This window comes from Thamnophis sirtalis, unplaced genomic scaffold (genome assembly GCF_051295495.1).
Source record: "Thamnophis sirtalis isolate CommonGarterSnake01/CBP01778 unplaced genomic scaffold, rThaSir2_p1.2 scaffold_9, whole genome shotgun sequence".
In the NCBI taxonomy this organism is placed as follows: domain Eukaryota; kingdom Metazoa; phylum Chordata; class Lepidosauria; order Squamata; family Natricidae; genus Thamnophis; species Thamnophis sirtalis.
In genome coordinates, this window is record NW_028261389.1 from 14,892,804 (window position 1) to 14,906,850 (window position 14,047).

General features: G+C 40.3%; 1 protein-coding gene across 4 annotated transcripts in view; it reads right to left on the minus strand.

The window, feature by feature from the left end:
* The window catches only part of CACNA1C (calcium voltage-gated channel subunit alpha1 C), a 610,648-nt gene that overhangs the window by 104,365 nt on the left and 492,236 nt on the right, over positions 1-14,047 (minus strand). For all 4 annotated transcript variants that reach the window (XM_087722897.1, XM_087722893.1, XM_087722896.1 and 1 more), the window contains 5 exons: positions 11,928-12,135; positions 10,410-10,530; positions 8,695-8,809; positions 6,967-7,087; positions 6,791-6,860 (listed from right to left, as the gene is read on the minus strand). In XM_087722897.1, coding sequence (XP_087579023.1) covers positions 6,791-6,860; positions 6,967-7,087; positions 8,695-8,809; positions 10,410-10,530; positions 11,928-12,135 — 635 coding nt within the window. The remainder of the gene's footprint in view (positions 1-6,790; positions 6,861-6,966; positions 7,088-8,694; positions 8,810-10,409; positions 10,531-11,927; positions 12,136-14,047) is intronic.

Below are 14,047 nucleotides of genomic sequence, written 5' to 3' on the forward strand. Positions count from 1 at the left end.
GAAAAGAAATATATCTTATTAAGTTGCAAGATGCAAGATGATAACACAGGTAAGCAGTAATTCAGCAGCCACAGTAGAAAGTACAAACTTTACACACAACACCCCCCCCCCCCCCCCTGTTTCTCTCTCTGACTGTGGGGAATTTGTCTAAAACATTTGTATTACATTCTCAATGGGGATGCCAGATGCAGGAGAACTTTAAACCTTTATATCAGACCTAGCGATTCATATGTAACCAGGGTCTGATTAAAAGGCAGAGATGAGCTTGAAAACAGCCAGGCAATGACAAATATCAGCATCAAAACAGATAGAAGATTTTTCTCAGCATCAAAGAAGTACTCATACAGAGATGGAGTCCAAAATATGATAAGTCTATGTGGAAATCTTAAACATCCATTGAATCTCCAGACCTCTGATATATTTCAATTCCAGTTATCTCGGGGAATATTGGGCATTTAGCAATACACTTGCTGATACAAGAAAAAAAAGCTACTATTCAAATAAAAAGTTCAGTTACAAATTAAAAGAGCTGAATAGTAAGATTTATCAGATTAAAAGTTTCCAGCTGTGGTTCTCCTATGAGAACTCACTTTCCCCTGTATCTATGTACCAGCCCAATCTTCATCAAAGATAAGTCAGAGGTCAAAGGCTCTGAAGCTTTACTGAAATTTAATTTTACATTACAAAACCAAGTTATCCGAAGTGGTGAATCAATAGAGCAAGAAACTCTGTCCTAAGACTTTGATACAGTTTACCATTTGAAATAAACTAATACTTTTCTGAATCTAATTCATTCCCCCCCCCTTTCTCTTTATATACATAATAACACATGAAGCAATATATAAATACCAAAAGTAGTTCTTCCAATATGGTAGAGAGTAGAGATTGTAAGCAGTTTCAGAGTTCAGCAGACAGACTAGTTTCAGTTTCAGAGCTTAGCACAGCTAAGCCATACCCAGGCTCCTTACTGCCTCAGCTCCCATTGGCTGACCTTGTTACTGAGCCCTATTCATTGGCTGACCTTGTTACCATGTCTCTGCCAGTCATGAATTCTCTGACAGTTTCAGTGGGGAAAGGCTGCCAGAATGCCAATAATTGCATTGGGAAGTGGGAAGAAAAAAGGTACAATCGCTTTAGTCAATAGTACCTTGCTACCTATTTTCCGTTGAACACAAAAATGTTAAGTCAGGCCTTTGTAGAGCCCACTTCCTCCATAGATGTCTTTAACTGGAGATAGCAGTTTTAATTCTCTTTTCAGTTAGAGTTACTCAACAAGATAGCTGAAGAAGAGACCTAGAGGAACCTTTGCAACTGAGTTGTAGATGAGTAGATATAGAGTCCTAGTTTGATACAATCAAAATGCCCAAAGGAAGCAAAAATACCAAAACATCTTCTCACCAGCAATCAGCACCCATATGAGCAGAGAGTAATGGCAAGATTAACACAAGACCAAAAAACAAGCTGTATACAATACCCAAGTCAAGGAAGTACTAACAAGCTAACAGTAAACAATGGCAATGGCAAACAAACTCAAGGACACTCAACCACCAAGGACACCCACACCAACACTGTAAGGGCAAACCACTAGTTATATAAAAATAAGACCAAAGCTGACTCCTTTCTAGCACTAGTACTAGTACTACTACTGCTGCTGCTACTACTGATATTTACCTAGCTGAATAAAGAAATGTGTGTGAGAAAGCCACCAAGCTCAGGAAACAGCAACAGTTCAACCCTGAGCTACAAATATTCTATGAGTAGATGTTTCCCTACAATAACTTTGAAGCTTAAAATTGTCCTTTCCCTTCCAGATAAGCAGTTAAAGCAGGGGATAAACAGAAAGGATGCAGTAAAAAAAAGGGACTGAGAAGTTGTTCCTTTCTGTAGCTTTGAAAAATATATATTGGTATTAAAAAGGAAGTGGCCTCATTGGAATCAGCAATATTGCATTCAGATGGAAAGTCCTCCTGCACCCAATCTTTCCTGCTCTTAATTCATTCTTCAGTCGAGCTCTGGAGAAGTAAAAAATAAAATACGGAGTACCCGATGAAATCATTTTTCTTCACAGCTGCTCCAGGACAGACGAGAGGATTAATTCTCCATTCAACCTACTGTCCCTTTTCAGGTAATATGGCTGACCAATGTCACAGGGCTATTTGGAGTTCGGACTAATCCTTTCTAACCTGTGAAATCCAGTGATGACTGGATTTAACCATCCACAGGATACCCCTCCAGCCTGTTTAAACACATTGTACAAATATGGCCCTGTCATCACCGTTCAAATCTTCAAAAGCAAACTGTGATCATTTCCATTGCTGCAAACCTGAACCAAAAATCTGTTTCTTGCAATTACCTCAGTGGGAGGTTGAAGGACCGACAGTTCAGTCAGTGCCTTGCCTTACCAACACATTATGTGTTTGTCTACATTTCTTGAAATATAAGCTATTCAAATATTTAGGGAGTTGAAAAACATATCTAGAATTAATTCCAAATACTGTAGGTGAACAAGATAATTTAGCTTTGGCCACTAATTCCTGTAATTAATTACCCTTAATCTTTGTTTATACAATGAATTGCTGATGATAGATGGCTGGAGAATAAATAATCAAGATCAATGCTAATCTGACTAATCTTTTGAATCACCTGTTTAAACTACATATCTACAAAGGATACATTGGGGATTTCCTGAAGCAATCTTTTGTGTTTTTTAAAACATATATTTTAGTAAACACCAAATAGGCTTTTCGAAAGCCAGATTAAATGTTTATAGCCATCAAATGTGCAATGTGTAAAGCCATCAAATATGGTATATGGTAGATTTAAAAAAAATCCTACTTCTCAAAGATTCTTTTGGCAGGGATCCCAAAATGGTGGTTCACATTTTATTGTACTGTGAATTTTACAAACGTGTTCGGTGTGAGGTTATTTGGCCTATTTTAAAATCTAAAGCAGGAGATTAGTATGTACAAATTTTAATTGCAGATAAAAATCCTAAAATTACAGTGACAATGGTTAGATTTTTGACTATGGCTTTAAAAAGGAGGCTTTTAGGAATAGAATAGAAGAGAAGAGAATTCTTTTATTGGCCAAGTGTGATTGGACACACAAGGAATTTGTCTTTGATGCATATGCTCTCAATGTACATAAAAAGAAAAGATACAAATCAATAGCATATATTATATAATATTTATTAAATATTTTATTTGTTAAACTGTTTATCAAATGACAAGTTTAGATTATGTTTGTAACTTGTTTTGAAATCTAAAGCAGGAGATTAGTATGTACAAATTTTAATTGCAGATAAAAATCTTAAAATTACAGTGACAATGGTTAGATTTTTGACTATGGCTTTAAAAAGGAGGCTTTTAGGAGTAGAAGAGAAGAGAAGAGAAGAGAATTCTTTTATTGGCCAAGTGTGATTGGACACACAAGGAATTTGTCTTTGATGCATATGCTCTCAATGTACATAAAAAGAAAAGATACAAATCAATAGCATATATTATATAATATTTATTAAATATTTTATTTGTTAAACTGTTTATCAAATGACAAGTTTAGATTATGTTTGTAACTTGTTTTGAAATCTAAAGCAGGAGATTAGTATGTACAAATTTTAATTGCAGATAAAAATCTTAAAATTACAGTGACAATGGTTAGATTTTTGACTATGGCTTTAAAAAGGAGGCTTTTAGGAGTAGAAGAGAAGAGAAGAGAAGAGAATTCTTTTATTGGCCAAGTGTGATTGGACACACAAGGAATTTGTCTTTGATGCATATGCTCTCGATGTACATAAAAAGAAAAGATACAAATCAATAGCATATATTATATAATATTTATTAAATATTTTACTTGTTAAACTGTTTATCAAATGACAAGTTTAGATTATGTTTGTAACTTGTTTTGGGGCCTTTTGGTTATAAATAAAATTATTTGTTGATATTCTATGCATTTGCCCAATGAGTTATGAAATTAGATTATTTGTTGGTATTCCATGCATTTACCCAATGAGTTATGAGTTACAAAGCCACCAAGGCTCAGTTGCAGCAAGACCACAGAAATTTCTCAACCTTGAGACCTTGGCTGGCTTGAGAATTCTGGAAGTCCACACAGCTTTAATTTCCCAAGGTGGAGAAATATTTCTGTGGTGGGGGGAGAATGACTTGAGCCCCAGGACCAGGATGAGGCAAATTCCCACCAACAGGAAAATGATTATAAACTATGCAGAGCTTCAGCACTGCAAATGAGAAGAATGCACCACAACTGGGAAACAGTCCTTTATACCCTCATCTGTGTTTGACTTGGCTACTTCTGAATCAGTGTGAAGACCTTGTATAAAAGTGTTCCACGTCCAGTACTAATTAGGAATAGGCTTCCAAAATAAATTGGACCTTTTGATCCTTCTCTTTCTGGTGGTCAAATGTATCCATACATTAAATTACACTAAACAACTTAAACAGGATGAAAATGAGCCATGGTGGCGCAGTGGTTAGAGTGCAGTACTGCAGGCTACTTCTGCCGACTACCAACTGCCTGCAATTTGGCAGTTCAAATCTCACCAGGCTCAGGGTTGACTCAACCTTCCATCCTTCTGAGGTGGGTAAAATGAGGACCCAGATTGTCGGGGACAATATGCTGACTCTGTAAACTACTTAGAGCGGGCTATAAAACACTGTGAAGTGGTATATAAGTCTAAGTGCTATTGCTAAAATATACCCATATGTTAATTATGCTACTAGATATCTAAGTTGAAAAGACAAATCTTAGGAGTTTCATATCAAAGAGAGACTGGCCAAGCGAGGGGGAAGAGTCAAACAGGGACTTAGTCTAGAATCTCTATGTAGCACTAGAGGCAAAGTCTGATTTAAACCTTTGAATGCCATTGAAACTTAGGTGCAAACCCCACCTATTTGCAAACCACTAGTTAGAGAAGATTCCTGTGTAGAGAGTTGAGCAATACAACAGCTAAATGAACTCTTCAAATGTATTGTTTGCACCTGACATATACTAGGGATACCTAGCCAGTTCACAACAAACTGAAATTTTGAAACACGTTCAAATATTTACCCTACAAATCAAGTGTTAATATGAATTTCAAGTCCTCAACTGCCATTTGCCAAGTTTCTTAAAATGGAATAAAAACTCTGAGCGCAGGGAAGCTGATACAGATAACTATCAACAGAGAAAGTAATATTGGTTCGTATCAGAGCTGTTTTAAAACAATAAATATCCTGTGATTCTTGATTTTATATGAAAGCACAGAAGGAAATTTATGTTTGTAAATATGTTTTAATCCCCTTGTTGTTTTTATAAACAATTCAAGGCTGGAAACACACCTAATAATCCTTCTTCCTCCTATTTTCCCCGATCTGTGCAGTGGGTTGAGTGACTGAGAAAGAATGAGACTGGCCGAAAGTCAGCCAGCTGCTTTCATGCCTAAGGCAGGACTAAAAACTTACATTCTCTCAATTTCTAGTCTGTTGCCGTAACCAATCAATCAAATTGGTTCTCTTTCAATATCTTTTATATCTTGATATTTTTATGTTTTAAGGCTGCAAATACAAACAGGGCCAAGGCAGGAAGTTCCAATGCTTTAAAGTGGCAAGCTTTATCCCTTGTTGTCTGCTAGCAGAATAGAAAAATCAACAAATTTGTTCAGATTAGTTTAATTTCCACTTTATTCTAGCTTTAGAACTTGAGGCATCATTGTAATGCTGCCCAAATGTGACCACCTATTAAAAAAAAGGTGTATCTTGTGTAGTGGCAGACACAAAACAAAACAGCGTTTCATTTTAAATGTGAAATAAATATATTGTGGCCTGGACATCTGGCTAAACTGAAACATGGCACAAAGTGGCTATTTGGGATTTCTACCAAGAAAAAAAAATATGTTGGCGTGATTATAGTGTATGTTTGGATGCCTTAGAGGGATAACAGGGTGTGGCAAGTTTATCTAAGCTCGGTTTGCCTTCTGCCACTTTGATGTGTGTTTGTGTGTTGAAAAAAAATCAAGATTACCATAATAACGTGATCAAAGTTCCATCACTGTTCTATCTGCCTGGCAATCGAGTCACACACTGTTGTGGCCTGCCAGCACACTCGGACAATGAGAAGGTTGGGGAGGAACCTGGGCCAGCTTTGGAGTCTGGGGAATGCTCTGATGGATGCTCCGAGTTGGATGGAGAGATAGAGCCAGGGCCGTCCGACATTTCCCAGCCACCGGAGAGGCAGCTGCTTTTGGAGGCTGAGATAAGTCAGGAGGAAGATCAGCTGGGCCCTGTTCCAGATGTGCATATGCGCAGAGTTGTTAGGAAAGGAGAACAACCGAGGACAAGGAGTCGACTCGGGAAGCAAGGCACATGTGGACGCTGAATGCCCCCTCCCTGGTTGGGGAATAAATAGAAGGAAAGGGGAATGGTGGTCCTAGGAGACAACAGTTCGGATTTCTGAAGATTTGGCTCATCGTGTTTTGTGCCTCAGAGACTGCTTGCCAGAGCTTAATTTGCAGCTTTGTGGCTGGAAGCTCACGGCTTGGCAATTATCCCAAGGAACTGATAAGGTCTGTACTGCAATTAACTGCTTGAAGGACTATTGCCTGGACTTTTCGGTGAGTGAATGCAATTAATTCACAAGAGGAAAATAAAGAGGGTTTTTTGTGTGACAAGGAGTCTGTTTCTTGTTTCTGCTAAGGCTAGGTCAGAACTTATACTTTTGGTTGCCATCTTGTGTTATTTTATCCTTCCCTGAGGACATGTCTAGTCATTCCAGAAAATGGGCAAGGCAGTAAAATTACCTGGTGTCTCTGCAGTAGGATAGGGATTTTTCTCTTCATTTTCATTTGGCTGATATTCATCTGTGTTGCTCTGGCCAAAAGAGAAAACAGCCGTTCTTTAGTTGTGCCTACTTATTAATTCATAAAAAGAGTCAACAGTTATCTCAAAACAAGGTGGATAGTGGAAAGCAGTAAACCTTATTAGAAGCTGGAGATTCTCCATCAGCGGTAATTGATTTCAGCTCGATTTTTTCCTCCTTTGTCTCTCCCTCCATGGCTGGTTTCTCGGGCTCCTGTTTCTTCTCAGGACTGGCAGTCCTACCGATTTAGCAGAAACACACAAAAATCAGCCAATGAATTGCCAAGACTAACTTCCTTGGATAGCCCAATAGACAAGCGCAAGAATATTCACTTAACCTTCATAAACATTTGCTCCTCTGAGAAACAAGTAATATTAATAATCATGTGCCTACCAGACTTTCAAAAAAAAACTTTGCATCCTGAGATAATTTAGGAAGTTAATAGAAAGAATGTTCGTCATGCATTTTCCAACCAATGCAGAGGTGGTAGTCAGCCAGTTCGGACTGGTCCGGGTGAACGGTAATGGAAATTTTGAGTAGTTCGGAGAACCGGCAAATACCACCTCTGGTTGGCCCTGCCCTCCTGCCCCCATCGTTCCCTGTCCTATATTCCCTTGTTTTTTTAGTTCAGCTGATTCGCGCAGCAGAGTGGATTGCCGTGCTTCAGCTGAGCTAAAAAACAGCTCAGCTCACCAGCGCTGACACCAAGGGTGGACTTTGAGTGCTGCACGCTCTTATATAACTGCTAGGAAAAGTTTTGGAATCCCACCACTGAACCAATTCAATGATGGTGAACCAAAATGTCCAAAGTTCAGAAAATGCCTGACTTGTTTCTGCTGGTATGTCACTCACTCACTCACCCCCAAAGATGGACAATTCTCTTTTTTCCCCTCCCCACAAACCGAGGCCATACTGAATAGTGGCACTCAGCAGCAGCAGCGCCGAACAGGGTCTGAAGTTGAGATCTGGGCCTCAGTCTTAGTGCCACCACTGCCACTCTGTGAGTATTAGGGAATGGTGCAATTTCACCTGTGGCCCAGCCCTCCCCAAGATCTGCCATGCACTGTTTAGGAGTATGGCTCTCTTGTGTAATTTCCAGAGGCCATGCAAGAACATGCCCCATTCTTACGCATCCTCCACAGCCTCTAATAATATCACACAAGAATGAGTGTGCTTAAGGAGGAGAATAGCTCTTATGTGTGGGTGAGCACTAGCATTTCACCCAAAACATTGTGGCATGTCACCTTTGATACTTTGCCATCACTGTCCTATCAGTTGTACTTTGTTCGGGAGCTACCTTTTCCCCAAATTATTTGGGGAGAATTATTCAGCCTGCAATGAAAATAACTTTTTCCTCCATTAAAAAAAAATATTTTAGGTTCCAAGCTAATGCTGCCAACCCTGCTCCGGGAAGGTTCCGGTACGCCTGTACCGGGGTGTACCGCCTGCAACCCACCACTGCTTCTTTTCCTCCAGAATATCTTCAATTGTATAACTTTAGCTAGAAGGAACACGGTGGCTCTCGCTGTGACAAAACTGGATTGGAGGTTAGCAAGCCCGTGTTTGTGACCTGAATGCTGCTGCTTTGGGGCAAGAGTGAGCTCTCATCCTTCGCTACAACTCTTGCTGGGGACATGAAAGGAGCCCACAACTGGGCGTCCCCTAGGCAATGGTGATGTCACCTGCTAATCCTTTCAGCCAGGAAGTTCCTTGGTGCTTCTGACACAAGTGCAAAAAACCCTTAACTAGAAACAAAGCGTAAGAAGCTCTTGTTCTGGAATTGGTTTTACTCTCTAGAAAAAAAAAATGCTAACATTTTTAATGCCAAAATAGACAAAAGTTTACCTTGCTAGTTTTTTCCTTTCTTTTTCCTCTTCCTCCTCCTTTTGAGCAGATGTCAAGCTTTCGGCATCAGCAAGATTGTCGACAGCAATGGCCAAGAAGACATTCAGCAGGATATCTATTTGTATGTTCTTTAAAGAAAATATCGGTGAATATCTATGAAGCACAATCCTGTGAAATGGTTCCCGAACTTCCGGTTTGCATGTTCGGCCATTTTTCGCCCTCCCCAGGCTTCAGGAGGCTTCCCTGAGGCCTGGCAAGGGTGAAAAACGGCCAATGGGGCCAACTGGAAGTTTGGGAACAAACTTCCGGGTTGCCCGTTAGGCTGTTTTAATCCCTCTGGAGGCTTCAGTGAGGCCTGCCGCATGTGCGGGTGGTGGTGGTTTGTGCATGTATGTGCGGGGGGAGGGCATTGCAATATGGGTGTGGGCACTCATGCACGTGACCCCCCCGCTCCCCTATTTTTGGCACGCCTCGACAAAAAGGTTAGTTGTCACTGATCCAAACTGATGGTCTTTTCTTCCAAGCACCCCTTTTTTCACGAACCAATGCGATGTCATTCGTAAAATCTAAATCTGTTAAATGAGGTGTTGCCAATGGGATGCCAAAGCTAGAGTTATCCATCGCTCTATACATAACAAAGTCCGTGGAGAGGAGAAACAAGAATGGCAATAGTATATATCCCTGTCTTACTCCTGTATCAAAGAAGTCTGTGTTGCCAGATTCTATTCATACACAGCACCTAGAGTTATAATACTCTTAAAGATGTTGATAAAACATTGAGGAATACAATAGAATTTTACAATATTCCATCGTGATTCTCGATGAATAGAACCTTTTTGGAATCAATAAAATCGATTAGTATCAGCTTCTGGTATTAGTTTCGAAATCCGTTATTTAAAAATGTACTCAAAATGTGATATTTACATAATACTGTGAGCAGAATTAAGATTTGTCCAGTCCTGTTTAGAACGACCTGTGTTTCATTGGCTCCTCTAAGGCAGAATTGTCTGCCTTTCCCTTATTAAAAGCATAAAAACCTTCATCTTTGATGAAGGAAGGGACAGGCAGCTGTTAATGGTGGGAGCAGTTTTTCTACCGGCTTTCCCTGAAAATAAGACAGGGTCTTATTTTCTTTTAATCCCTGAAATAAGCGCTTGGCCTTATTTTCGGGGCGGTCTTATTATTTTTGAGGTGCAGGAAGCGGCAAGCATGGTCACCTCATGGCTGCTGCTATGTTGCAATATTTTCAGGGAGGGCTTTTTTTAGCGCTTGCACTCAAAAGCCCGATTGGGCTTATTATCCGGGGAGGTCTTATTTTCGGGGAAACAGGGTAGGAACAAACCTACAGGTCTGAAATTTATCCAAGGAACTTTTGTTGTCCTTGTGACTTTCTATCCATTTCCCCACTTGAAGAAGAACAAACCAGGAAGGCAACCCTCTCCACTCTGAGATGGGTTCAAGTTGAAATCCAACAGATAGTGGCTCTTTTTCTTTGCGCTTGCTAAACACTGATGTTTTTAATTCCCTGATCCAGAAGGAGCTAGTAGGAGATGGCAGAGAGGAAGAAAAGCAGCAGGATGCAGTCTCAGTCAGTACAGACCATTTTATCATATATGGGTCCTAGCTGGCCCTTAACCATATCAATTGCTGATGCTGCCTTATTGTTAATTCAAATTATATTCAAACTAATTGCAACAGAGAACACTCAAGGATACAGTTTCCACAGATGAAGAGGATGATGAAGTAAATACAGACCAACATTCCTGGAAAAGAGGGGCCGCCATAAGCCATGATTCCATCATACATCACCGAATTCCAGTCCTCCCCAGTCAGGATCTAAATGACACATTCCCACCAGTGGAGGGGATACATAGTTAGACAGCATGCAAAACACTGCAAAAAAGCCTGTTACAAGAAACAACACCACCCTGTTCTATTTTGAAGGAACCTACCTGATCAGTAAACTCCAAGGTATTGACTTAGATCTACATTTGAATTTCAAGATACAAATGGAAAGGGTAGGATTACATATCCACCATCTCAGGCTGCGGATTAGAATCTTAGTCTATATGCACCTGAAGGGCTTTATAGATTATCCAGTCCATCCCTCTGCTCAGTCCATAAACTGAACTACAGATTATAGTCATCCAGCCTCCACTGGAAAATCTCAAACAAGGGAGACCTAGCACAATTCTGTACAGATTATTGTTTAGCATCTCTTTCAGTTAGGAAATTATGTCTAATATTCAGCATGGATCTCCTTTCCTTTAATTTTAGTCAGTGAAGAGTGCAATGAGACTAATACCTCCCATGATCTAGGTACAATGTTTTTGTTATTTCAGCCTCTCAAAACATTGACTTTCTGTTTTTTCTTGTGCTGCTGTCTCATACCATGTGTTTATTCTGATCCACTGTAACCTCTAGATCTTTCTTATAAATAACTAGCTGAATACCCATGCTCCGCTATGAAACTATGTGATCAGGCTTGATAAATCGACACTTACAGCTTGAAAATTAATGAGTAGTTACGATCAGCCTCTCCTATTCCCCTTCTCTCCCTCAGGCTTGCCCCACAGAGGCCTCTTCTATCTTATCCCCTTCTCTCCCTCAGTCTAATTCCTTAACATCAGAGCGTTTTTCAGGTGGGGAGGGGGAGTAGAATGTCTAAACTCCCAGCACGCAGGCTGGATGAGTCATATGCTGGCCACGCCCAAGTGTCAGTTAAAACAGAATTCTTTTCAGGTGGGGAGGGGGAGTAGAATGTCTAACTCCTTAGCATCAGAGCGTGTTAATAATAATATAAGAAACACTAATGATCTGATGGTCATTTCAAAAAACCTTTTCTTAACAAGAACCTAGAAGCCAAGAGGAACATATGTGCCAAATTTCAAGTTTGTAGGCTTTACGGTTCTGGAGATTTTGTGATGATGCGTGAGTGGTATTTCACTTTTATATATATAGATTGCTGCTGGCCTAGATCTCCCTAATCTTGTACTTATACATTCAATGTTTCCTATTCAGATTCCTATTCAGCCCACTTTTCCCTATGTTTGCCCGCTTTGGGAAATGTTGCAACATTAAAAAAAACACGTTCTAGTAATTAATGAATATTAATTATTCATTTATTATGAAAGTGTTTCATTCAATACAGGTTGGTATAGACATAAGAATCCTTTTGCATTGCTTCTTAAGAGTGCATTATTTTTAAAAAATAGACTGAAAGAAAACTGCACCTGAAACACAGTGAGCAATGACTGTGGAAAGTTGTCAAAGGTGCTTCTCCTGGTCTGCATCTCATCAAAGTTAAACTTGCCCCCAAAGAGCTGCATCCCTAGGAGGGAGAAGATGATGATGAAGAGGAAGAGGAGCAGCAGCAGGGAGGCAATGGAGCGCACTGAGTTGAGCAAGGAAGCCACCAAATTACTCAAGGAATTCCAGTACCTGTGGAGCCAAAAAAAAAAAAAGCAGGTGTTTTTTGTCTGTGTTAGGTATTTCTTTGGGGAAAGCTGCCTGACACCCACAAACATGTCTTTTCCAAAGAATGAACTAAGAAATGAATAATTCAGATATACCTCCAAGAAAACGAGCTATGCAGTAGAAAACTAGCATTTTTTACCACCACAGAAATAAAAGACAAAAGCTCTTCCCAATTTCTGCACCTTGAACACTTAGAACATATATGAACATGCAATCATTTGTAGAAATTTCCAGGGAAGAAATAGCAGATTGAGAACACTTCTGCAAAAAGTGGAACTGAAGACTGCAGCAGGACGTAGAGTCAGAGAATAGACTGGCTCTTTAAAAAGTCCCCTTTGAGGACTTTCCTCTTGTGGGCAAACTTGAGTTTGTCCACAAGTACTTCAGATAGTTTCTCCTTGTAAGACTACAAGTCCAAGATAACAGTCTCCGGCAACCACAGAAGTCTGGAAGATGGGGTAATCTCATCCAGAGCAAGTGACAGAGTATCTATGAAACCAGTGGGGGTCTAGATCCTACACTACTGTGTCTTCATAAACTCCAGTCATCAAGATAGAATCTCATGTCACTTGGATGGTCCAGGAAGGAGATGATGTTGAATGACCTCACCCAACAGCTTCACATATATGTTAAATAGGAGTGGGGGGACTGTTGAACCCTGCATTACTCCATAAAGCAAGGGCCATGGAAAAAGACTTCTCCTCTGCCCATCAATTCTGCCTGAACTATTCCCAAAGAAAGAATAGAACCAATGTAAAATAGAGCTGCCCATTCCCAACCTCTAATTGAGTCCAGAAGGATTTCATGATCAACAGTGTTGACAGCTGTCAGAACTTCAGATAGGTCGACTAGGAAACCAAAGTCATGCATTCTAATACTACTTTTATTATAAGATTGATTATTTATTTATTTATTTATTTATTTATTTATTTATCTATTTAAGTAATTAATAATGAATGAATGAATTAATTAATTAATTAATATGCCACCCATATTACTGTTAAGTGACTTATAGTAACAGAATATGATTGGAAGCCATCCTGTTAACTAGCCTCATCCAGAGTTCTTTGGAGTTGCTGAACAACCATTTTCTCAATCACCTTCCCTAAAATGTCTCCCAACATCATGAGTTGGGAACTTCATTGCTAACTTGGCCAGACAATCAAGGAGCTCAAGAAGGGAGGTTGATATAGAGTACTGCAATAGGGAAGTTGATATAATTCCAACAGCCCCAATTGACTCCTAGAGCTGAAACTAATAGGTATCTTATCTGTCTGTGGACCAGTGCTCTATATGCCAACAGAGAAACTTGGGTGACATAGACACACCTCACCCAACCTGGGTTCTTGATTGATGCCATAACTGAAACTAGCGGTGGGATTTTAAAATGTTAGCAACCAGTTCTCTGCCCGGTTGCTGGGTGGGCGTTGCCATGGTGGGTGTGGCCGAGGTGGCGCCTTGGTTAAATGCAGCACTGCAGGCTACTTTAGCTGACTGCAGTTCTGCAGTTCGGCTGTTCAAATCTCACCAGCTCAGGGTTGACTCAGCCTTCCATCCTTCCGAGGTGGGTAAAATGAGGACCCGGATTGTTGTTGGGGGCAATATGCTGACTCTGTAAACCGCTTAGAGAGGGCTGAAAGCCCTATGAAGCGGTATATAAGTCTAACTGCTATTGCTATTGCTATTGCTACTCAGCTTCCTGTCCTGCACCATGGTGGAGGGGGGCATTTTTGCCCTCCCCAAGCTCTGGAGACATTCCAAGACCCTCCTGGAGGGCATAAACGACCTCCTCCACCATGGTGGAGGAGCTTCTGGAGGCCCTCAGGAAGCCGGAAACAGGCCCGATTTTGGACTTCTGAAACTTCCAATAGGCCCA